The sequence below is a fragment of the Syngnathoides biaculeatus genome, chromosome 8, assembly GCF_019802595.1.
Source record: "Syngnathoides biaculeatus isolate LvHL_M chromosome 8, ASM1980259v1, whole genome shotgun sequence".
Taxonomy (NCBI): domain Eukaryota; kingdom Metazoa; phylum Chordata; class Actinopteri; order Syngnathiformes; family Syngnathidae; genus Syngnathoides; species Syngnathoides biaculeatus.
Genome location: NC_084647.1, coordinates 15,171,417 through 15,195,098, shown reverse-complemented (window position 1 = coordinate 15,195,098; position 23,682 = coordinate 15,171,417). Strand labels below are relative to the sequence as shown.

General features: G+C 41.4%; 1 protein-coding gene and 1 pseudogene across 1 annotated transcript in view; both read left to right on the top strand.

The window, feature by feature from the left end:
* The window catches only part of si (sucrase-isomaltase), a 93,010-nt gene that overhangs the window by 2,232 nt on the left and 67,096 nt on the right, over nt 1–23,682 (top strand). The window contains exons 2-6 of the mRNA XM_061828098.1: nt 19,907–20,030; nt 20,645–20,730; nt 21,398–21,518; nt 22,879–22,988; nt 23,067–23,218. Of these exons, the coding sequence (XP_061684082.1) occupies nt 19,907–20,030; nt 20,645–20,730; nt 21,398–21,518; nt 22,879–22,988; nt 23,067–23,218 (593 nt within the window). The remainder of the gene's footprint in view (nt 1–19,906; nt 20,031–20,644; nt 20,731–21,397; nt 21,519–22,878; nt 22,989–23,066; nt 23,219–23,682) is intronic.
* LOC133505457 (5S ribosomal RNA) lies at nt 5,322–5,440 on the top strand (annotated as a pseudogene).

The window sequence follows — 23,682 nt, the reverse complement described above, 5'->3', positions numbered from 1 at the left end:
GGGCTCCGCTAGGCAAAGCCCGGAAATTTGATGTTCGCCCTCCTTCCCATGGGCTCACCACCTCCTGGGGGGCATTGAGGTCAGGTGAAATCCGAAGGCAAGGAGCAGGGAGCTTGGCATTGAACTCCCCTGACAACAGAGGCTCGCTCTAAGGACATTTAACATCACCTCATTGGAGTATCTTTCACTCTGGGGTTGCCCTCAGAAGGGTTGAGCAGGAGAGGGTATACTTATTGCCCCCCCGGCTCAGCGTGTTTACATTGGGCTTGGATGAGAGTGTAATCTACCTCTGCCTTCGAGTGGGAGGACAGGTCTTGACTGTTGTGTGTATGAACGAAACAGCAATTCAGGTTGCCACCCCTTTTGGAGTCCTCGGAGATGCTGGGAAGGACTTCCCGAGGGGAAAGCATCAATCTGTTGTGGGACTTCAATGCTCAGTGAGAACTGGAAGGGCGTGATTGGGAGGAACGGCACCTCCCGATCAGAATCAGAGTGGTTTTCTGTTTTTGGACTTCTGTGCTTATCACCAATTGTCCCCTGGCTCAGCGCGTTTACATTGGGGTTGGATGAGAATGTAGCCTACCTCTGCCTTCGAGTGGGTGGGCAGGTCCTGACTGTTGTTTGTGTGTATGCACTAAACAGGAATTCAGGTACCCACCTTTTTTGGAGTCCTTTGAGAGGATGCTGGAAAGCGCTCCCCCAAGGGAAAGCATTATTCTGTTGCGGGACTTCAATGCTCAATCAGAACTGGAATGTGATTGGGAGGAACGGCCCTCCCGATCAGAATCAGAGTGGTTTTCTGTTGTTGGACTTCTGTGCTCATCATCAATTGTCCATAACGAACACAGTATTCAAGAATAAGGGTGTACGCAAGGGATATAGGTGCACTTGGCACCAGGACACCCTAGGGCACAGCTTGATGATCGACTTTGTGGTCATGTCTTGGGACTTGTGAGAGGGGCAGAGCTGTCAAGCGATCACCACCTCAGGGTGTCTTGGCTCCGATGGTGGGGTTGTACACTGGTCCGACCTGGTAGACGCAAACATATTGTGAGGGTCTGCTGGGAACGTCTGGCAGAATTCGATGTTGGAAGGGGTTTCGACGATTAACTCTGCCAGGACTTCCCCCACGTTCCGGAGGAGGCAGGGGACATCGACCTTGAGTGGACCATGTTCCGTGCCTCATCTCACTCAACAATCCTCACTGACTTGATATGTTGCAGCAGAGAGAAAGTGAGAGAATCCTGTCTGAGCTATAAAGTGGTTATGTTTTCCTAATGATTTGAGTCCACTGAGACTTGAGCTGTCTCATTTTTTAATGCGCTGTAATGTTAAGAAAAGTTCAATCTTTACAACAATCAGTTTGCTTTCAGTCTTGACTTGTTTGTGTAAGGAAGAAAAGTGAACCTTTATCAGTCATTTGAGAAACTGGGGAGGGGATCATTTAACAGACTTAAATATGGAGCATAATGTCCCTGGCTAGAGTTGTGAATAGCCCATATAAGTCTTTGTTCCGCAGTAGGAGGCCTACTTTACAGTTCAGAATGGCCTGTTTAGAATTTCTTACCGCAGCATCTTTTTAATTAGCATATTTTCTTCTCTGTACAGCTATTACAGGCGAGGTGATACTTGACAACAAATGTGGTCTTACATATTTTGTGGTCGGAGTATAATTTTTATGTTTTTTTTTTTCTTTGTCATTCACGTGGAAGGGAATTATTCCACCCTCAAACTGATTTTTATTCATTTTTTATTCAATGCACCACTGTACAGAACTCCAGAAATACAGCCAGGCTACTTTTGACTTTGTTGGATGGATAACATTACAATGTGTGTGCACTGCAAAAATTCTAAATCTTACCTGGTGAATTTATCTCAGCTCAAGTGAAAACATCTTACTGTACTTATGATAAGGCAGGATAGAGTTTTTCAAAAATTTCAGGAAGACCAACGGATTTGTTTTAAGGTACAGCTAGGATCCCATTTTAAGAATGCTAATATAAGTTCAACTGGTATATTTTTGTTCAATAGTTGATGGACAAAGAACTCAATTTTCATGAATTAGTAAGCACTGCACTTGGTGTAACTCTGCTAGGAGGAACGCTGGACCCAGTTCTGCTAATTTCGTGGATCAGCGTACACCCAGGTCGTTTGGAAAGGGATGCCAGCGTTGCTGTGGGTGTCACAATAGCCAAAGTCAATTGGCTAAAACAGCCTTCAGTGTAAAATGTTGTCACAGTGTATCTACAGCATACAGTATCATCACCCATCATTATATTGCCACGCCGGTGATCGGTTCGTCACAGTGTACCCTACCGCTCACCTTTTGGCTGCTGGGATAGGCGCAGGTTCCATTTAACCCAGCACAGGGTTAATAAGCACTAAAGAATAATGGAAGCACTGGTGATAAATGAAAACTAGGGTCGAGCAAAGAAAGCAGAGGTCAGAAGGATGCTGAGTGATCGCTCCAAACAATGGATAGATAGATAAGTGAGATAAGCCTGAAGCAAAACATAAATTTATAAGGTCAGTTGATTGAAAAATCATATTCTGCCCTGTGCTTATGGATAATGCGTATAGAATATAATGTATATAATCATCCACAAACATGTGCCTCTGTTACTGTGTGTGTGCCTAGTGTGTGTGTGTGTGTGTGTGTGTGTGTGAGTCTGCCCAACCATACAATTTTCAGCTGACCGAGACTGACTCACTAACCTTAAGTTAGCCGACATTTCTGCTTGGTTAGTGTACATAATGATGCATAATCTGCTTGGGCTTTGTGTAAGCAAAGTGTGTGTGTGTGTGTGTGTGTGTGGTGTGTGTGTGTGTGTGTGTGTGTGTAGTTAAGATATGGTGCCCTAAATGTAATTATGTGGATTTTTTTACGCTGGTACTGCAACACAGAGGAAAAGATTCGTGGAGAATTTTTCTAAATGAGCCGGGATTACTTGCATTGTTAGCATTAGCTCAACAGTGCAAGCATTGGTTCAGCTTGAATGCTTTCAGAAGATCAGCACACAATGACCCACCCATGCATGCATCCACCCCGCTCACATGCCTCACCATATACAGTAGATGATGGTGTTGTTAGTCAGAAATGGCTGCGGGGATTTAAAGATGACTTTTATATGCTAATATTAATGGGGAGAGCACCCATGCAAGAATCATGTCTAAATAGACAGGGCATGATGCCAGTGCTATGATAGGTCAGCCTAATATAAAATAATTTGGTCCACAGTTGCATGAGGATAAAAGGCTCTTTGGCATTTGGCATCTTTTTCTCAATGTATGACATATTAACCTTTAGTTCCATGATTTTTGGAACAAACTTTAAATTTAAAGGTTTCATAAAAACATGACATTTACCATTCATTAAATACAGTAACACCGTTTAGTGCAATACCTCAATTGTAGTATTAGGACATGAGGACATAATTGCACCATAACTGAATGCCTGAATCATGAATTGGCACAAGAAATGATTGAGCGATTCAGATTCCATTATCGATCCCTTTAAATGATCTGAGTCCTCAATGTTTATTTGCAGGACCCCTGACGTACATCAAGTGGACCCTAAACTAATTAGCATTTTCCCTAGAAATCTGAGCTCCCAAGCATCCATGCACCATTAAATGTGATTTCAAGCTACGACCCATCTTCAATGCTCTCACTGAGGGAAAGAGGTTGTTCCCCAATTTCTCACAATACTTGGCCGTGGTCATCCTCTCCTTAATACAGTGCAGTCCTATCCAATATGGAGAAAAACACCCCCATGCTTCACAGTTGGGATGGTGTTCTTGGGATGGAACTCAGCATTTGTCTTCTTCCAAATACGGTTAGAGGAATTATGACCAAAAAGTTCAATTTTGGTCTCATCTGACCACAAAACTTTCTCCCATGACTCCTCTGTATCATCCAAATGGTCATTGGCAAACTTAAGACGGGCCTTGACATGTGCTGGTTTAAGCAGGGGAACCTTCCATGTTATGCATGATTTCAAACCATGACGTCTTGGAAACGGTGGTCCCAGCTCTTTTCAGGTCATTGACCAAGTCCTGTCGTGTAGTCCTGGGCTGATTCCTCACGTTTCTAAGGATCATTGAGACCCCACGAGGCGATATCTTGGAGGGGGCTCCACTCCGATTGAGATTGACCGTCATGTTAACTTTTACCATTTTCTAATGATTGCTCCAACAGTGGACCTTTTTTCACCAAGATGCTTGGGAATTTCTCCGTAGTCCTTTCCAGCTTGTACACTTTTGTCTCTGGTGTCTTTGGACAGCTCTTTGGTCTTGCCCATGTTATATGTTTGAATCTTACAGATTGTATGGCGTGGGCAGGTGTCTTTATGCAGCTAACGAACTCACACAGGTGGATCTGATTCAGGTCTTTGAGGGTCAGAATTCTATCTGATAGACAGGTGTTCAAATACTTATTTGCAGCTGTATCACAAAAATAAATCGTTAAAAAAATCATACATTGTGATTTCTGGATTGTTCTTTTCAGATTATCTCTCTCACAGTGGACATCCACCTACGATGGAAATTTCAGACCCCTCCATGATTTCTAAGTGGGAGAACTTGCAATATAGCAGGGTGTTCAAATACTTTATTTTCTTCACTGTATATGATTTTGAAAACCCATTTTATGAGTCAAAATTGTAGACAAGACTCAGACTTATGGGTGTGTTCTTGTGTGGTCTTCAGTCCTCTTTGACATCCCCCCAGGGTATTAAATCCCTGCCTCCCACTGCGAGTCTCTCTCTTTTGTCTTCTTTTCTCTCTTCGTGTCCTGGGTAATCTCGCCACCCAAGGAGTGGCCTCTTCGTTCGAGAACACGGTTCGGTGACCACGGGCCTTGGGGATGGAGATCTGGCTCCCTAGCCTCCGTGGATCTTCGCTGCTCAGCTTCTAGAACGGTTACCAGATCGCGACCAAATATGCCTCCAGCCAAAAGTGAGTACCCTTAATTTGCGAGCTCATCCCTAAATTAGTTTAATTGTAATATTCGATCGTAAGTCGACCGAACAAACAAGTGAAGGGAGGTTTTTACTTTCTTTTGTATCTTTTTTTCCAAATTAATTACAATATTTAACTGCCATGTATGCTACAATGCATACATTGCCAAAGGTATACGCTCACCTGCTTCAATTCACACCACAATTTAAGTGATATCTCATGTGTAATCCTGAGGGTTCATTATGATGTCAATCCAACCTTTGGAACCTACAACACTTTCAACACTTTTGGGAAGGCTATGCTGTCCACCAGATTTTGGAGTGTTTTGGGAACTGTGTCTAGGTAACGATGTTGGAAAGAAGGGCTTATGGCCATGCGATCCTGAGAACGCCCGATCTCGTCAGATCTGAGAAGCTAAGCGGGTTTGGGCCTGATTAGTACTTGGATGAGAGACTTCTTGGGAATAGCAGGTGCTATAAGCCTCTCTCCCCGGCTAAATGCAGAGGGGTTGCATCAGGAAGGGCATCCGGCGTAAAAACTGTGCCAAACACATATGCGTTCATATAAGATGACGCACTGTGGCGAGCCCTAAACAGGACAAGCTGAAAGGAAAAGAAGAAGAAGAAAATGTTGGACAAGAAGATTTTGCTCTCTGTCCCCGCTCTAATTCGACTTCCTTCTCGGCACCACCAAGCCTATACTTATCCATCAGGCTGCCAGATGGAGAAGCATAATTCTTCACTCCAGAGAACACATCTTCACTACTTTCGACCCCAGTGGGGGCATCTTTTATATCATTACATCCGATGCTTTGCATTACACATGATGATGTATGGCTTGGAGGCAGCTGCTCAGCCATGGAAACCCATTCCATGAAGTTCTGTGTATTGTTCTTTGGAGGCCACATGAAGTTTGGAGGTCTGCAGTGATTGACTCAGAAGTTGGTGATCTCTTCTCAATCTAGAGTACAGTGTATGTATAGTCTTTTTTTTTTTTTTTTTTCCTGTTCCTGTTCCGGCACACTATTCCTGTTCTCTGTTTATATCACTCCATGTATGCCTTTTCCTCCAGCATCTTACATTTGACTCTGATGTGCTTTGCTGTCTCTGGGGCATTTTTGCACAGCCTGCATTGGGGGTCCTGTTTGATGTGGTAGAGTTTGTGTTTTTAGGGCCTGTCCTTGTCCCTCTGTGATTAGTATCTCTGTGTTCCTTCAGTCTAGCCTTTTATCCACTGGTATGTTTTTTCAATGCAAGCCATTTCTTTAATTTGTTGGTGGTATTTGCCATGCATGGGATTGTCTTTCCATTATTGCCCATCTGGCTCCTTCTCCTTCGTGGGCTTCTGTTACCTGAGGCAATCATTTAGTAGTTTGGCCTTGTGGCCATTTTCTTGATGTATTCTGGGAGACTTGTTGTTTCCTCCTGGATTGTCTGTGTCTGTGACACTCACTAGTACGGCCTCAGGATGTTGAATTTGGGGTGGAACTCTTTGTGCATTGTAACCGGTGAGGTTATATGCAACAGGACAGCAAGGTGGGGGCCCAGTTCTGTGGACTTGACCTCACTGTGTCTGAGTGTTTTTTGTCCTGGCACTCCGGTTACCTCCCTCATTACAAAACATGCATGGTTTGTTAATTGGAGTTCCTAAATTATCCAGAGATGCAAATGTGACTGTGAATTTTTGTTTGTCCATGTCTTCCCTGTGATTGGCTGTTGCCCAGTTCAGGTTTTTCCCCACCTCTCACCCAGAGTCAGCCGACACAGGCGCCAACACACCCACAACCCTAGGATAAGCAGACGATCAGCAGTACTGGAAATGGATGGATGGATGCAGTATGCATGAAACATTGTTTGCTTGTCCACTCTACACTGTGGCTGTTTCTCACACACCCCATTTATGTTTGTTTTTTCCTTCATGTCAGTGGTGTTTCGTGGGGCTATGCGGTGTGGTCTGGGAATCCAGTTTGACTTGCACACAAGGTATTTGTCCCAATATGCCCATTCATATGCATATACTCGAATGTATTCTGCTGTCAGGCAGAGAGGGCAGCACAAGATCTCAAAAATGTATGAGTGGTGAGGAGAACCCTTAGGGAAACACAACTAGACAGAAAGGAACACAGCCCCCCACTGTGTGTGTGTGTGTGTTTGGGGAAAGAAAGTATGAGGGGAGACAGCTGGATTGAGATTAAAAAAATAAATAAATAAAATACAGTGCACATGCATGCATGCGCACAAACATGCATACATGCACGCACACATACACACACAAAGCCTCTACAGCTCTGAGTTGCTGTCACTCTTTTTTTTTTTTTTTTTCTTTTTTTTTTTCTGCTATCTCCTCTTCCCCGCTGGTCATTTTCCCTCTCACTCTCACCATCCTGCCAGGCAAAGAGTAGGAAAGGTGCGATAAAATGAGATGAAGGTACAAGGAGAAACACCAGAGTCAAGAAAACTAATGGGCGAGAAGGAATCAAGTACTATATGGGGACTGTTTCAAAATTGGATGTGCATACAACGTGAGCATGCTCCACTGCTTCAGCTTTGATCTTTTTGTGTATTTTTGATTTCACTTTGGCTGAGCAATAATATGACAGACAGAGGTGGCAGATGAGAAGCTCCTATGACATAATGTAAAGTTTAAATGCCTTTGCCTTCCCATTAAAGCAAGTGTGAGTGATTTGGCAGGGTGATTTATCACAATTTTCACTGGTTATGAGACTAAATTACTGGTATTCTATAAAACGCATTTCACAGAAGGACTGAAATTTCATTTATTTAGCAAATAATTAAATATGAGAGAACCAACTTGGGGTGCACGGAGCTTGAGATAGGAAAAAAAAATAAATGAGTAAAAAAAAAAACTATGGGACTTGTTCAAAATGAAGCCCATTCTTTGTTTTAACTGTTGCTTTCAGTCATAAACTTGATGTCCTCAAATAGTGACCTCCATCCAATCTTACCGAAACAGCATCTGAATTAATCTTTGAATGCATTTTCCACTGAAACAAATCAACCTCTCATTTTATGCAGTTCTCTCAAATTTTGGTGGCTACCAAAGTAGCACAGTGACACCGGCCCGTGAGTACAAATAGAGTTTATGCCATTGTGCAAGGTGGTTGGTAAATGAGGTTCAATGACACCACCACCTTAGCCAAGTCCATTGTTCTCGAGCTTGTCTGGAGTCACATGGGGTGAGTGTCATCTCCTCTCTGACTGGAGTCTCTCAGTCTTACTTTTCTTTCTCTCCTTCACCTTACAACCTTATCTTCTTCTCCATCCCTTGGAGCATCAATAGCATCACTTGATGGATTGTTCAGGTCAGGAGGGTTGACATTCCAAGTAATGTAAGAGACAGAGAAAGTGAAAGACATGGCCTGCTCGTGAACACGGAGGGTTATTCCAGTTTTCTGCGCCATGCATCTCTTGTTTCCCCAGTTTCCTCACCCCACCATACGCTGTACGCCACGGTCATCCTTGCATCTGTTTGTCGTTGTTTGACTGTTTATTTATTATTTATCACACCCTTTTAGAAGGAAATAGAGTACATGTATTGTGAAAAAAAGAATACTCAAATATATCCCGTAACCCTTCTGAGGATAAGCAGATTGGAAAATGGATGGATAAAATAATATAAGAGGAAAAGACAAAATGCTCTTTCTAAATGAAGAGTTGTTTGTAACCGTTAGTGCTATTTAAACCTCCTAAGCTCAATGTGTTCAAAGTAATTGCCCCTTCACCCCAGCTCTGAATTAAATAAAGATGATTGTATTAGCTTCAGACTTCTTCAATCAATGAATAACTAAAATAGAATATTTCTGACAAAATGAAATAACCCCGAAAATTTTGAGGAAAATGCCACAATTAAAAATAATTTCAATATCAGATGAGAAATAAAGTAATTGCCATGACTCAGTCTGAAAATGATTAAACCATTTCCAAAGCTTTTGGACACCAGTGACCCAGACCCACAGCAAATATCCACAAACGGAGAAACCATGGAACAGTTGTGAAGCTTCCCAGGAGTGGACACCCTACCAAAATTACTCCAAGAGCACAACGAGTCCTAATCCATGTGGTCACCAAATGAACCCAAGACAACATTTAAAGAACTGCAGGCCTTGCCAGGCTCATTTAAGGCTCATGACACAAACATAAGTAAGGCAAAAGTGACATCCACGCAATAGTTTCCAGGGTAAAAACGCTGGTGACAGCAGAGATTGCAAAGCCTCGTCTTACTTTTACAAACAATCTGAATCATCACCTAAACTTTTGTGAGACAATCAATGGACTTAAAAGAAGGAAGTTGATCTTTTTGGAACGTGTTTCTCTCATTACATTTGATTTAAACGTAACACAGCATTGCGGGGGGGAAAAAAAAGAACATCATGCCAGCAATCAAAGATGGTGATGGTAGTGTGACGGTCTGGGACTGCTTTGGTGGAAGCACAAATCCTCATTTCTAGCAGAATATCCCAAATAACAATGCTTTTTCACCAAATTTCAACAACTTCCAAATTATCCACAATGTAAGTGCTTTGGTTGAGTCTTCGTATTACCACGATGAACCACACACACCATGAAGCACAACCAAGCAAACTGTTGACATTACTCACTATTTAAATCCAAGTTACAGTCGCTAATCACATTGTGGTACCTTAGTTTAAAGGAATTTACCTTTTAATTTGACCCGAACTCACCACCTTTGAACAATTAACCCTTTGACCTATAATCTCATGCATGAGTTGTACAGTAAATACAAGTTTAACTGTATGCCTACATTGGGCAACTACCAAATAGCTCGTGATGGCAGATGGATGATGCCGAGATCGAAAATCAAGGCAGGATCAGACCATATTGAGTGGCTACAGAGGGAGATTTAATTTGATCTTGAAAGATGAACTTTTAACAGGACAAGGCACTTTCATTTGTTACATTGAATGGACCTCAAATTTCAAATGCCCCAAACTTACACTCTTTTGCTAATGTCTTCAGTGATTCCAAGTTTTTGAAATGATTCAGAATCAAACAGATAAATTAGGTGCTGTACCTTATAATTGTTAGGAATTGGAAAAATGATAACGTGTGGAACCTGACCACCAAAATTGTATGTTTTTTAACACAAGATTTTTCAATGCAGCGTGCTGGCCACTGCTGTCATGTTTTGCAGCATACTTTGCCATTTTGGGAAAGTTCATCACAGCAGGGGTGCGCACATGGAATTCACAGAGCCACAGTGGCTCTGCTGATGGCTGAAAATAGGCCAGTTCTTAAAATGGCATGTGCACAATGTCCTGCGTGAGCAGGTTGCACCACTTCACGCAACATACTTTAGTGAGGTATCTTTTGCTTTCTGATGTTTGTTTGAAAGGTGCAGAGCGAAACAGGCATCGTACACATCAACACGTGCGCTTGGGATTCTGGAAACTGTCCAAATCTAGCTTTCTCCGTCTGTTTTTCTACATTTTTATTTATACAACAAGGTGCAGTTGAGACGTTGGGAACAGAATTCTGATGAGGTGTCTATGTCCACTTGCCTTGGCTGGAGCGTCTGCGTTGCGCGTACATGTATTTATAACACAAGGACAGTGATGCGGGGAGGAGCTGCATATTGATTAACTGAAGCCAAAGAGAAGGCCTCTGTGTTGGCAGGCACAGCTACACTCATTCAACAAGCCATTCACCCCATATAGCACACAGACACACACACACATGCACAGATTCGGACGCGCGCATGTACGCACGTTCCTCACTGAAATTAATACCTCAAATGAACAATTACCTTTGTTACCCCAGTGTTTAACTTTCACCGTGTTTTTTGCTTTTATTTCTAATTATACACATTTCAAAGAAATTTGACGACTCCATTTGCTCGGACACATTCTGGACATCATTATAGATGAAGGGGTGGTGAAAGAAAATGAAAGTGGAATGATGAAGGAAGAGAGAAGCGTTTGAAGCATCAATACAGTGTGTGTACGCGGAGAATGTGCATGTCATAGTGCAGGTTAATAAAAGGAAGAAGAAGCGAGGCGCATGTTAATTTAGTTTTTGTTTTCATGTGTGGAGGAACTAAAACGGGATGAAGGGTAAGAAGAGGAGAAAGGTGATGATGAAGATGAGAACTACCTTTAAGTCCCTTTTAATGAAAAGGGAAGGCGTACAACAGCTGTGTGCATCTGCAAGATAAAGGGAACGCAGATAACCGAGCGAGAGAAAGAAAAGAAACAAAGAGAGAAATAAAGAGAACCCAAGAAAGAGAGTCAGGCAGCTGCTGGAGTGAGAGTGACAGAGTGAAAGGGGATTTGCAGTCGTTCACGAAGATAAGCACGCACACTGTTTCCTTTCTATCCTTCAAAAACTCTGCGAGGTGGCATGCACGCATGCACAAGCGCGTGTGTGTGCGCACACATATAAGCAACGCTATTCTACTGCAAGTGAGCTCTTGGCACCTGACAAAAGTTCACCAGCTCAGTTACTATGGCAACGAGGATATTCCTTGTTGCTACCCGCACAGCATCCGCTCGCACAAGTAGGGGAATAAACTTCACGTCGGGTTTTTCATGCGAAATTCACCCCCACACCTAAAAAAAACAAAAACAAAAACAAAAAAAAACGAAAAGTGTAGTTTAGAGGTTGCACTTGAAATGGATATTTCATTAAAAATATTTGAGCATTGTTGCAGTTTTGCCCATTGCCCAGGTTAAATGGATATAATATCTTTATATATACAATACCATAGATAACATCGCCTTTCTACGCAAATGGTAGTTCACTCGATCGGAGGTCTTTAGAATAGATCAATGACAATAGAAATATGGATTCGGAACTAAATGGGGATTAGCATTTATTAAAAGTAGGTTAAGGCTCTTAATGTACAGTGAAGAAAATAGGTATTTGAACACCCTGCTATATTGCAAGTTCTCTCAATTAGAAATCATGGAGGGGTCTGAAATTTTCATCGTAGATGTATGTCCAATTTGAGAGAGATCATCTAAAAAGGAAAATGTCATGGTTTGAAATCATGCATGGCACGGAAGGTTCTCCTGCTTAAACCAGCACGTGTCAAGGCCCGTCTTAAGTTTGCCAATGACCATTTGGATGATACAGAGGAGTCATGGGAGAAAATTTTGTGGTCAGATGAGACCAAAATGGAACTTTGTGGTCATAATTCCGCGAACCGTGTTTGGAGGAAGATTAATGATGAGTTCCATCCCAAGAACACCATCTCTACTGTGAAACATGGGGGTGGTAGAATCATGCTTTGGGGGGTGTTTTTCTCCATATTGCATAGGACTGCACTGTATTAAGGAGAGGATGACCACGGCCAAGTATTGTGAGAAATTGGGGAACAACCTCTTTCCCTCAGTGAGAGCATTGAAGATGGGTCATGGCTGGGTCTTTCAACATGACAATGACCCGAAGCACACAGCGAGGAAAACCAAGGAGTGACTCCGTAAGAAGCATATCAAGATTCTAGCGTGACCTAGCCAGTCTCCTGACCTAAACCCAATAGAAAATCTTCAGAAGGAGCTGAAACTCCGTGTTTCTCAGCGACAGCCCAGAAACCTGTCTGATCTAGAGAAGATCTTTTTGGAGGAGTGGGCCAAAATCCCTCCTGCATTGTCTGCAAACCTGGTGAACAACTTCAGGAAACGTTTGACCTCTGTAATTGCAAACAAAGACTACTGTACCAAATATTAGCATAGGTTTTTTCAGGTATTCAAATGCTTATTTGCAGCTGTATCACACAAACAAATTGTTAAAAAAGTCAGACATTGTGATTTCTGGACTTTTCTTTTTAGATTAGCTCTCTCACAGTGGACATGCACCTACGATGAAAATTTCAGACCCCTCCATGATTTCTAAGTGGGGCAACTTGCAATATAGCAGGGTGTTCAAATACTTATTTTCTTCATTGTATGGTACTATACATGATGTTTTGACAAAACCAGCACAGACACACACACACACACACACATTTCAGCACACATTCATACCTCAGCAAAGGCTGACTGGTTGGCAGCTCTCGACGTTGAGTGCCTACTTTTAACAAGACAGGATCGATACGGGGGACTGAATAGCCAATTTCAGTTTGTTCTACTGAAATCGGCGCGGCACCGCAATCCATGGGGAGAGCACCTGAAATTGGCACCAGCAGAGTGGAATTGGATTTGTAAGGAGAGAATTGCTGGCGAGTGAGCGAAATGATCAGTGGTAGATTAGGAAAATGGCACGATTCAAGAGGCACTAATGTTCTTCTTGTACACAGATAAGTACTGTAAAAATATATTGAAACAACAGCAGCAGAGTGTCTTAGTCGCTTGTGCTCAGTGTCTGTGTCTTACTTCTTTGTGAAGCCCAAGTCGATGGAATCAGAATGTGATCCATGAAAATGCAACGATATTCTTTTGGTTCCATATATTTTGACCATCACCAGCATATTGACAGAATTTGACGGGCTAGTTTGTGCTTAATATCTTTGTTTGAAAATCAATGGTGACTTGAATCCCAATCCCACCAGAGGGCAGTGTTTTACTTCCTTTCTAAAGTTATATATAATACAGAGCTGTTGTTCATCCATCCAACCATTTTCTTCCACTTATCCCCACAAGGGTCGCGGGGAGTGCTGGAGCCTATCCCAGCTGTCAGCGGGCAGGAGGCGGGGTATACCCTGAACTGGTTGCCAACCAATTGCAGGGCACATGGAGACAAACAGTAGCACTCACAATCACACCTAGGGGCAATTTAGAGTTTCCAATTGATGTTGCATGTTTCTGGGATGTGGGAAGAAACTGGAGTACCCAATGGAAACCCACGCAGGCATAAGGAGAACATGCAAACTCCACACAGGGAGGGCTGGGATTGAACCAGGCCAACGCTTTCCAGTTGTGCCACTGTGCCGCCGCTGTTGTTCATTTTACCAAATTAATTTGCGATAGTGGTGCTTTTGGAGTAATTCTCCCAACTGCCGATGAGCCAGGTATGAATGAAAGCATTAATTTACCCTGGCAACAAGAGGTGAGCATGAAAAATAATCTCAGCAGTTTGTTGCTGCTTTTGATATTTACTTAAAATTGTTCAAGTTATAAAGCTCACAATTGTTCCCATTGTTGGTATTATGCATGGTTTTAGGAACATTACTGTAGTTTCATCTCATGTAGCCAACCTAGTACACAAAGAAAATCACTCCACTTCGAAATCATGTAAATATTTTCAGTGTTGTGTTGCAACAAACTGATTTTGTTTCATCTCCTGTCAACCCGCTAAATATGCAAAGTGGAACTTTACTCAAGCACTGTGAATTCCATCAAAACTTGAAATGCATTGCAAGGTGGATTGTGTTTCATCAGATGTAGTCTCGGGAAACCAAAGACCAAAACAGATCGCAACTGCTTAAACAATAGGAAGGACTGGGGGTGGGTGAGTTATTGCACATTTGTTTCTGGAATGCTTAATGAAGACTATCATTAAGATAGTGTCAACAACGGCATGTTTGTAATCTGCTTTATTATTATTTTTTTTCCTCCCAGAAAGATAGAAGCCAGGAAACAAAGGCTGTGTAGAAATGAATGGCAGAATAGTTGTTTGGGGACTGGGAGTTCATTAAACAATCGCACAAAACCCCGTGCATCATCTTATTTCAATGAAATTCATACAATAATGCATAAAGCAGTTCCCGCCAAAATACTTCACAGATGGGTAAAGCTCAACTCAAGGTCAAGAAGATGCTCAAGTGTTGCATTGATGCATACACATGTCAGAGCTGAAATCAAGACTGCACCATCGTGAGAACTATTTTAATATTCGGCCCTCGTGTGGTGCAGTACATAATATTAGATATCCTTCTGCCTTTCTGAAGTGTTCTGTGAGTATGACTAGAGTGATTGCAGTACATAGATTAAATATATAATCTACAAAGTCCAGGCACATTAGAAAGGTGAAGTAGAAATTTCCACAAGGTTCAAGTGTCTTCTCATTTTCAGACGTGTGGTACTATCAAAGTACTTTGAAGGGAATCCCGAGCTCAAAAGACAATAAAGAGCCACTCAGGTTACCATAAATATTATCAGCAAACGTGTTAGATACATATTAACTCTTTATTTCTCAATCATTCTTTGTGAATGGCCTATGACACAGTAATAGCATGATATTTTTGTGCCATAATAAAAGGGAATACATTTTACTTTATTATGTATTTTATGATGGAGGCACAGTGGCGCATCTGCTTAGAGCGTTGGCCTCACAGTTCTGAGGACTGGGGTTCAATTCCCGTGTGGAGTTTGCATGTTCTCCCCCCTCCCTGCGTGCGTTTTTTCCGGCTACTCCGGTTTCCTCCCACATCACAAAAAAAATTAATTAATTGGGGAATCAACTGACTGTTGTGTGTCTCTATGTGTCCTACGATTGGCTGGCAACCAGTTCAGGGTGTTCCCCGTTTCGTGCCCGATGATAGCTGGGAATGGATCTAGCACTCCTGCGACTCTTGTGAGGATAAGCGGCATGGAAAATTAATGAATGAACTTATGTATTTGTGATACTACAAGTACCTGTATCATTTGTTGGGTTGTTTTGTCCCATTCTGGTAAATTCATTTGATGAAAAAGTCATGCAAAATCATCTTCTAGTACACAGGTGTTAAACTCAAGGCCCAGGGGCCAGATCTGGCCCACCACATGATTTTATGTGGCCCATGGAGGGAAATCATGTTTATCACCTTCCATGATTTTTTTTTTGTTTTTGTTGAAATATGTACCAAAATTTCAAATTGGCATGTTATAAATGATAACGTTGAGCTATTACAAGGATTTTTGTGTTACCAAACCATAATTGTTGGAAAAACCCATTCCTCTTGATTTCTGATTCCAAAACTAGTTCATAAATTTCATGTGTAAATATGAAACATAAACATTTTTATCCTTTCACAGCCATAACAGGCCTTTGAGAGAAACCGCAAGTACAATATGGCCCGCAACAAAAATGTGTTTGACACCCCTGCTCTAGTAAGAATACATTAAACACCAGTAGATGTGTGCGCGTGTGTATGTGTGTGCGTGTGTGAGTCTAAGGTCATAATCATATTTATTATAAGGTGCTATCTGGTTTCGGCTCAGGCACTTTGAGGAGAACTTTGCCCGGGACACAGTGCGGAGAGCCAAGGTAAGACAACAGCTTGAGCTGTTCTACCTCTTCAACGACAAATTATTCACTTCTACTTAATCGACTTGATTAATTTGTACAGTCAATGAACTATGTTCATTATCGTTAGATTGTAAGTATAAAATGAGTTGGTGGCGTGTGCATGTGTGTGTGAGAGAGAGAGAGAGAGAGAGAGAGAGAGAGAGAAGAGAGAGAGAGAGAGAGAAAGGGAGAGAGAAAGAGAGAGGGAGAGAACAGAACACAACAGAAGCTGCATGTCTGACAGTGACTTTGAGCATAAAATAGGGCTGATGTTGCCATATGCACAGCAAAAACATCTGCAACTTACCACAGAGTATTTTGTTTTTATATCTTTTCTCAGGTTAGAAGTCGGCAGAAATATCCATGTTGTGGCAGTGACAAAACTGCGGTGCATGTTAAAGCTGTTGTCTTTCGTAATTTCAAAACCACACCGCGAGTCGCGCATGGCCGTCATAATTCTTCTTGGCGTGCGCAGCCTGATAGAAAACTTTGCGTGCTGGCATGACTTTCTTGTCGTTTGATTAGTAAACTTCGGTCAAACGTCACGGCGGATTGGAGTGATGGCATATGATTTCGAGAAATACATTACTTGTGCAATTATTGAGAGATGAAAGCAACGAGCGGCATGTGGATTATTGTAATGAAGTAAAAAATATTCCTCTTAACAGGCACTAAATAATAGTACATATTTGAATAAAAGTAAAAACTATTGCACGTTTTACCCCAAATTTTACTTGAGTAAATGCAACGCGTTCCTACCGACATCTGGTCGTGAGGTATATTTTCAATTTGACGTTCAATATTTCCACCCATGGATGTTAAAAGTTCTCTGTACTGCCTGAGGAAGAACACGTTCTTTCATCGCTGTAAAAGTACAGAAAAGAATAACATATGCTATTTTTCCGAAGTCACCATTAAGTACTTATGTAGTCATCATGAAACACACATACAAAAAAAATAACCTGCTCATCTTTATGTAAACTAGATCCTGCTTCCTTCACATACACAAAGATTGAGAAACTTCACCCACAGTTTCATAAAATCTGCAAAACTAAATATGTAAAATAAAATGTCCCGGAAATACGTCAGCACCATTGTCTACTTGCTTTGCGTCAGTAAACAACAGCAGCCACTTCTGGAATTATCAGTTGCAATTTAGGTTATTGGCAGCACGGTGGGTCAGCTGGTAAAGCGTTGGCCTCACAGTTCTGAGGTCCCGGGTTCAATCCCAGACCTGCCTGTGTGGAGTTTGCATGTTCTCCCCGTGCCTGCGTGGGTTTCCTCTGCGCACTCTGGTTTTCTCCCACATTCCAAAACTATGCAACATTAATTGGACACTCTCAATTGTCCCTAGGTGTGATTTTGATTGCGGCTGTTTGTCTACATGTGCCCTGTGATTGGCTGGCAACCAGTTCAGGTTGTACCCTGCCGCCTGCCCGTTAACCAGCTGGGATAGGCTCCAGCACTCCCTGCAACCCTCGTGAGGATAAGCGGTGAAGAAAATGGATGGATGAAATTTAAGTTATTCTGGATGCATTGTTCAGTGTAGTGTGTAGTGTAGTTTTGTCTGATATCCATTACACTGGGGACTGTTTCATCGAAGTTCCACTGTACAAAAATTCTGAAACTTTAATGGGGAATTCATAGAATTATTGGATTAAAAAGAAAATTATTATACAGTACAGAGAACTAAAAAAGAAAAGATTATGAAATCTTTTTTTTCTCCATATACAAGTGAGGCTCTGCCTCGATTGGCTGCCTTTATGGTTTATGGCGTTTTGAACAATGAGCTAATGACAAGTTTAGCCCGGTGAATTAATTCTCCTATATGCACATATTTGTTGGAATATTTTCCTATTGCTGCCTCACGTCCAATGTATTCAAGCACTTTTCACGATCGCATCATGTACTTATGACTCAGGGAGCAGAGCCATGAGCATATTCGTCCTTTTCTTGATCTTCACGGCACATTAAACAGGACGGCAATAAATGTCTAATTCACCCAAATAGACACATACCCAACAAAAGCGACCTGACCTTCCGTTTGTTTCTGTCTACGATAAACAGTGCATTGGAGGGAAGCTTAATGGCTTGAGTGACACGATGAATGTCGTGGAAATAACTCACGATATCCTCTCTGTACATTTTGAAGCAATATGTGGACAAAACTATATGGCTAACTGATCATTTTCAGGAACAGAAAATGGATGGAAGAACTTCAGTAGAAGTTCTATTGATAGCTTAGCGGTTCATGTGGTTGACTTTATTGCAGCTGGCATGGGATCCGTTCCCACACAATTTTGTTTTCCACAATTGCTTTGTGATTTGGTGGCAACATGCCACAGCCTTCACACTGACTGGCTATAATGAAAATGATTATATCCTTTATTGGTTAAAATACAGCAATTGGGTGAAGAATAAGGGGGGGGGGGCACTGTTTGGTCATCAAAAATAAATGTATGGATCTAGCCCAACTGTTGAATAATGGACCTTTCCGACCTGTCAATCACTCGTACAATAATAGGCAATCAGATAGACTCATTCATTGTCTTCACCCCTGGCTTGATGGGCCCCCGCCGCCATGTTGTCCCACAAGCAATACTGGTTGTCAGTAGCGTGCGCTTGGAAAAGTTAATGTTCCAAAGAAAATGGTCCTCAGATGTGCTTGGGGAACGTGCAGTTCTGATGAAAGATATCCTGCTAGCTTACAAGGGGCCCGGTTGATTCCTTTTCCATAGCCTAAAACACAGTAGAAGAAGTGTCTACAGAGGATTAAGGCTTACAGAAGAGTGCACGTACAACAAAATGTGAACAATAGGCAACAAACACAATAAATCTCCTCCCCTCCCCAGTAACTCATTCCGTCATTAGGTACCAAGGCTCATTGGGTTGCCTTCTGGTTTCAAAATTCGAGCCTGAAATGTAGATTCTTCATAGATTGTTTGAACGAAATTCGTTGTTTAGATGATAGTCAATAGTTTTCCTTCAATATTTCTTTCTTTTACACTTTATATCTCCAGAAAAATGAATTCAAACTTTTTCATCTGGTGACCACGTTACTGACTGAGCTAATCACCAACTCACTTACAAAGACTATAAAGATGTGATCTTCCCAAGTAAAAAGTACTCACCCTGTTTTACATACGCAGTACGTTTCCACTATTTTATTCTGTTGGATTTCAGTATGAAGTTTGTGAGGCATCAAACTTTTTTTGCATCAATCGCAAACATTTCGCTGTCCCTCTGACATTGCGTCCAGCTCCGTCCAAAATCTTAATTCCGTGTGCATATCTGTAGAACTCTCTTGGACAAGTCTGACGCATTTGGCGAAAAACATACCGTAATTTTATCTGGAATACGCGACTTCAAACCTGTTCTGTTCAGTCGCCATTTTGGATGTGAGCAGTAAAGCTTGTGCGAAATGGCAACTGTCGCTAAGGGGGCGGAGCTTAAGATCACCAGTCGGGAAGGTCCATGAAGTGGTTTCTTTCTATATTTCTGTCCAATTGATGTTTGTCTTCTTAAATAGTTTAATATTTCCCTTAACTCTTAACTTAAGACATATTTGATAAGTGGCTTTGTTAATTGTTATTGGTTGTTCTGAGAAAAAATAAAAAAAGTCCACACTTGTATATCAGTTGTGTGTCCTGCCAATGGGCCTCATTAAGCAAGGAATGATATCTGACCTTTGGGAATCCTGGTGTCGTTAATTGGTTCTAAAGTTGTTGACCTTTGTAATCGCTCAGCTTCGGTTTTGTGTGTTAGATGGCGAAAAGGCGGTTCTCAGGTTTGGAGGTGACCTTAATGGTCATGTTCGCATTGATGTCGGCAACATCCGTTGCTCTCATAGTTCTTTATGCTACGGGCGAACCTGGGCTTGTTCAGGAGGGTAAGTGAATCGACGTGTTGAAAGCTGACAAAAGAGTTTACTTTTATGAGTTCACCTGCCTAATAATATAGTAAGAACATTAATTGCAATAACTTTCAAATAGAATGTTTATTATTGATATTGTAATTTGCAGTGCAAGTGAATTTTGTCCAAAAGTATTGAACCTTATTCATATTGCTAAAACATTAGAACCTTCTCTAAGTATGATTGGATCCCATAAGACTGAACAAGTGTTCTGGTTGTTGTGGGCTGTGATTCTTAAATTCCGTCAAATATTGACTTTGTAATCTGCACAAAATTACTTTATCAAATTAATTAATCATCATGATTGAAATATGTGTTGTTGATTATAGAATACGTATGTTTATAAAATTAAATTGAATATGATGATACAATCTGAATAAACACCGACGGACCTTTTACAGACCAGATTGTAAAACTTTGCTCCAGCCGTTTTCATTGTTAAGTGTTCATTTCCGCTTGTAATGACGTCGAGGACAAAATAAAAATAATCGTGTGAGGATAAGCTGTACGGAAAATGAATAAACGGGTGTTGGCTATTTACAACAATTATTGATGTGTTCGTCACGAGGTGATGTCATATCTTTTGGCAGAGACAACAGAAGTATTTGTTCCGCAGTGTCCGACAATTCCTCATGCACAAAGGGTGGACTGCTTCCCTGATGCCGGGGCCTCCAAGGTATGCATGACAAGCAGAATGTAAAAGTTTGTGGATTGGAATATTTTGGTCACCTCCACATATTATATGTACTTCCTTCATTGTTCTCTTTGATATTACGTTTCCCTTTTTAATCTCAAACAACAACGACGCTTGGGATATGGTGCTGCAAGGTCGGAATCACACAGTATACAGATTTATTGTTTGGTTTCGTGGTCACTGATGCAGTTGTGGTACACTCGCCTGACTTTGATGTAGGCAAAGTGGGTTCAGGACCGGCTTGGCGACGGGGTCTATATGTGCCCTTCGACTGCCCGGTGACCAGTCGAGGGTGTAGTCTGCCTTTTGCCCGAAATGAGCTGGTGTAGGCTCCAGAGCCCCGTGATCCTGATCAGGATAAGCGGTGTTGAAAATGGATGCATGGCTGTTTGCTTTCATGCAAATGTCTGGTGTAAAATAAACCTTTAAAATATGATCACAGTAATTTGCTCTCTGAGCCGTGTTGTCTCGTTTAAAGGTTATTACCGTGTTATAATTGGTTGAATTTGCACCATATTTTTATTTGTCAGCCCCAAAAACTATAATTGGAATAAAATGGAGGCTAAACAGGTTGTGTAGCTCTTGTAATGCAAAATTAAAAAAAAACAAAAACATAAAAACCTCACCAAAATTCATGTTGCTTCAACAGAAAGGATGCCAGCAGCGCGGATGTTGTTGGAGTCCCCTGGACGAGCGGAATGTACCGTGGTGCTTCTTTTCGACCAACCACGGATACACTGTTGAATCAGTGGAGCAACCGGACCCTTATGGTAAATCTCAGGACCTATATTGACAGAAATCGGTGCGGAGCCGTAAAAATAAATCTTCCAATCACCAATCCATCCCATCCCAACAGTTCCCTGCTGTCCATTTTCTCTGACTAAATTCAACTTCCTACCTTCAGTTTTTCATTCTATAGCCCTTAATTCAAACAAAACCAAATATTTGTTGATAGATAGATAGATAGATTTATTTGTTGCAAAACATTTGGTGGGGGACTTAAAATGGAAACAATTTACACTTTCATCAATGTTTCATCTTTTTCTCACTGACTGAGTCCCCCCCTCCCTTTTTTTCTATTCAGCTTCGTTTGGAGGCCAACTGAGAGCGTATAACTTCAATCTGTCTGTTTTACCCTCATCTTGTTTTTTGTTTTTTTTCTCCCTCTATCACTCACTTTGCCTCGGGCATGTCTGTCAGTGAAACATAATGTGCATCATCTCAGAAAGCCTGGTTAAATTTGCAGGATGCAGATTTTTGCTATTTCCTGCATGGATTCATTTTTGCTTTAGCGAGGTTAGTTACTGGCGTTTCAGCCTGAACAAAGATTTCCAGCCTAATTGTTGGAATTGCTAAACAAATGTGATGTATAACATTTAAACATAAGGACAAATACAAATGTTTTCAGACGATACAATACTCTTCCTGAGGGAATTTTATGAATTGAAATACGCTAAAACAAAAGTTTCCATCTCCCAAGACTTGCAGTCAGCTGACAAAATGAATTTAAATGCAAAACATACTTTTAAAATGCGGGACAGTGAGCCACCCCAAAGAAACAATTATTATTGAGGAAAAAATTTACTCTAGCCCCTCTTAATCCACTTATAATATTATATATCGATTTTTAAAGATTTATTGGGTAGCCAAAAAAATGTACTGTTAATTTACAATGTGACTCAAGTAAAAGTAAAAAGTAGTCATTTAAATATTTAATTGAGTAAGAGTAAAAAAAGTACTCAATTGGAACTGATTAGGAATTTCAGATGTTTTTTAAATCAAATTATTGAATGTGAAATAAAATAAAAATAATATTTTGGAGTCAACACACACCTACTGCACTATTTCAATGTATATATATATATAATTTCAATTATCATATCTGCATCATTTGTGAACGTAAACACACGTGGTAGTCTCCCCCCCCCCCACACACACACGCACAAAGAGTCATAATAAAAGCCACACGGCAGTGATTGAGGACCGTAAAACTCTTAATTATACTTGTAGTTAATTCATTTTTGTTCCTCAAAATAGAAGTGCTCTTTGCTATCTTAGTTTAACATATCACATTTATGATCTCTGCTGTTTTATGAGCTGGACCTTGCTTTTATTTTGTTTTTATGACAGTAATGAAGGCACATCTGAAGAGAATGCCATCCCCTTCCCTGTTTGGAGGAGATATACAGGAATTGTCATTTCATGCGGAAATGCAATCAAGCAATCGACTTCGTTTTAAGGTGCCGACAACGGAATCTGTCAGACAATTATCGTGAATCACCTCAGATTTGCTCACTTGTTGCCTGTGGTCTACTTAGATATCTGACGCCCATATGCAGAGGTTTGAGGTGCCGCACGAACATGTTGCCAGCCTGACGAACCACCCAAACAGTCCCATTAAGGACACGCTGGGAATAACACACAATCCTTTTGGACTGGTTGTGCGCAGGAAGGAGAACAAAAAAGTCTTGTGAGTTCCCCATTGATTATTTTCCTTTTAAAGTACTGTAATTCCCAGCCTATAGGGCGCACCTGATTATAAGCCTCCCCCGGTACATTTATAAAGGAAATACCATTTGGTACATACATACGCCGCAGCTGTGTAAAAGCCACAGGTGGCCACATTGAAAACCACATTGAAACACGAGATATTTACAAACACAGTACACAGAGAGTTTACACGCTACCGCCTGCCGCGCTAATGCTAACACCGCACTAACGCTAGTGGCACGCTAACACTAATGTTAGCGGCGTGTTAACGCTAGCACCTCGCTAACAGGGCCAGTTAAAAAAAATATACTGATAAAAATCACTGAGACACGGCAGTAACACGCTAGCGCAGCACTAACAGGGCCGGACCGGGAAAAGTCGCTTCCTCGGCACCTGTCTCACTCTTACCTTTTCTGCTCGAGTGACCACTTGCGACTATTAGAA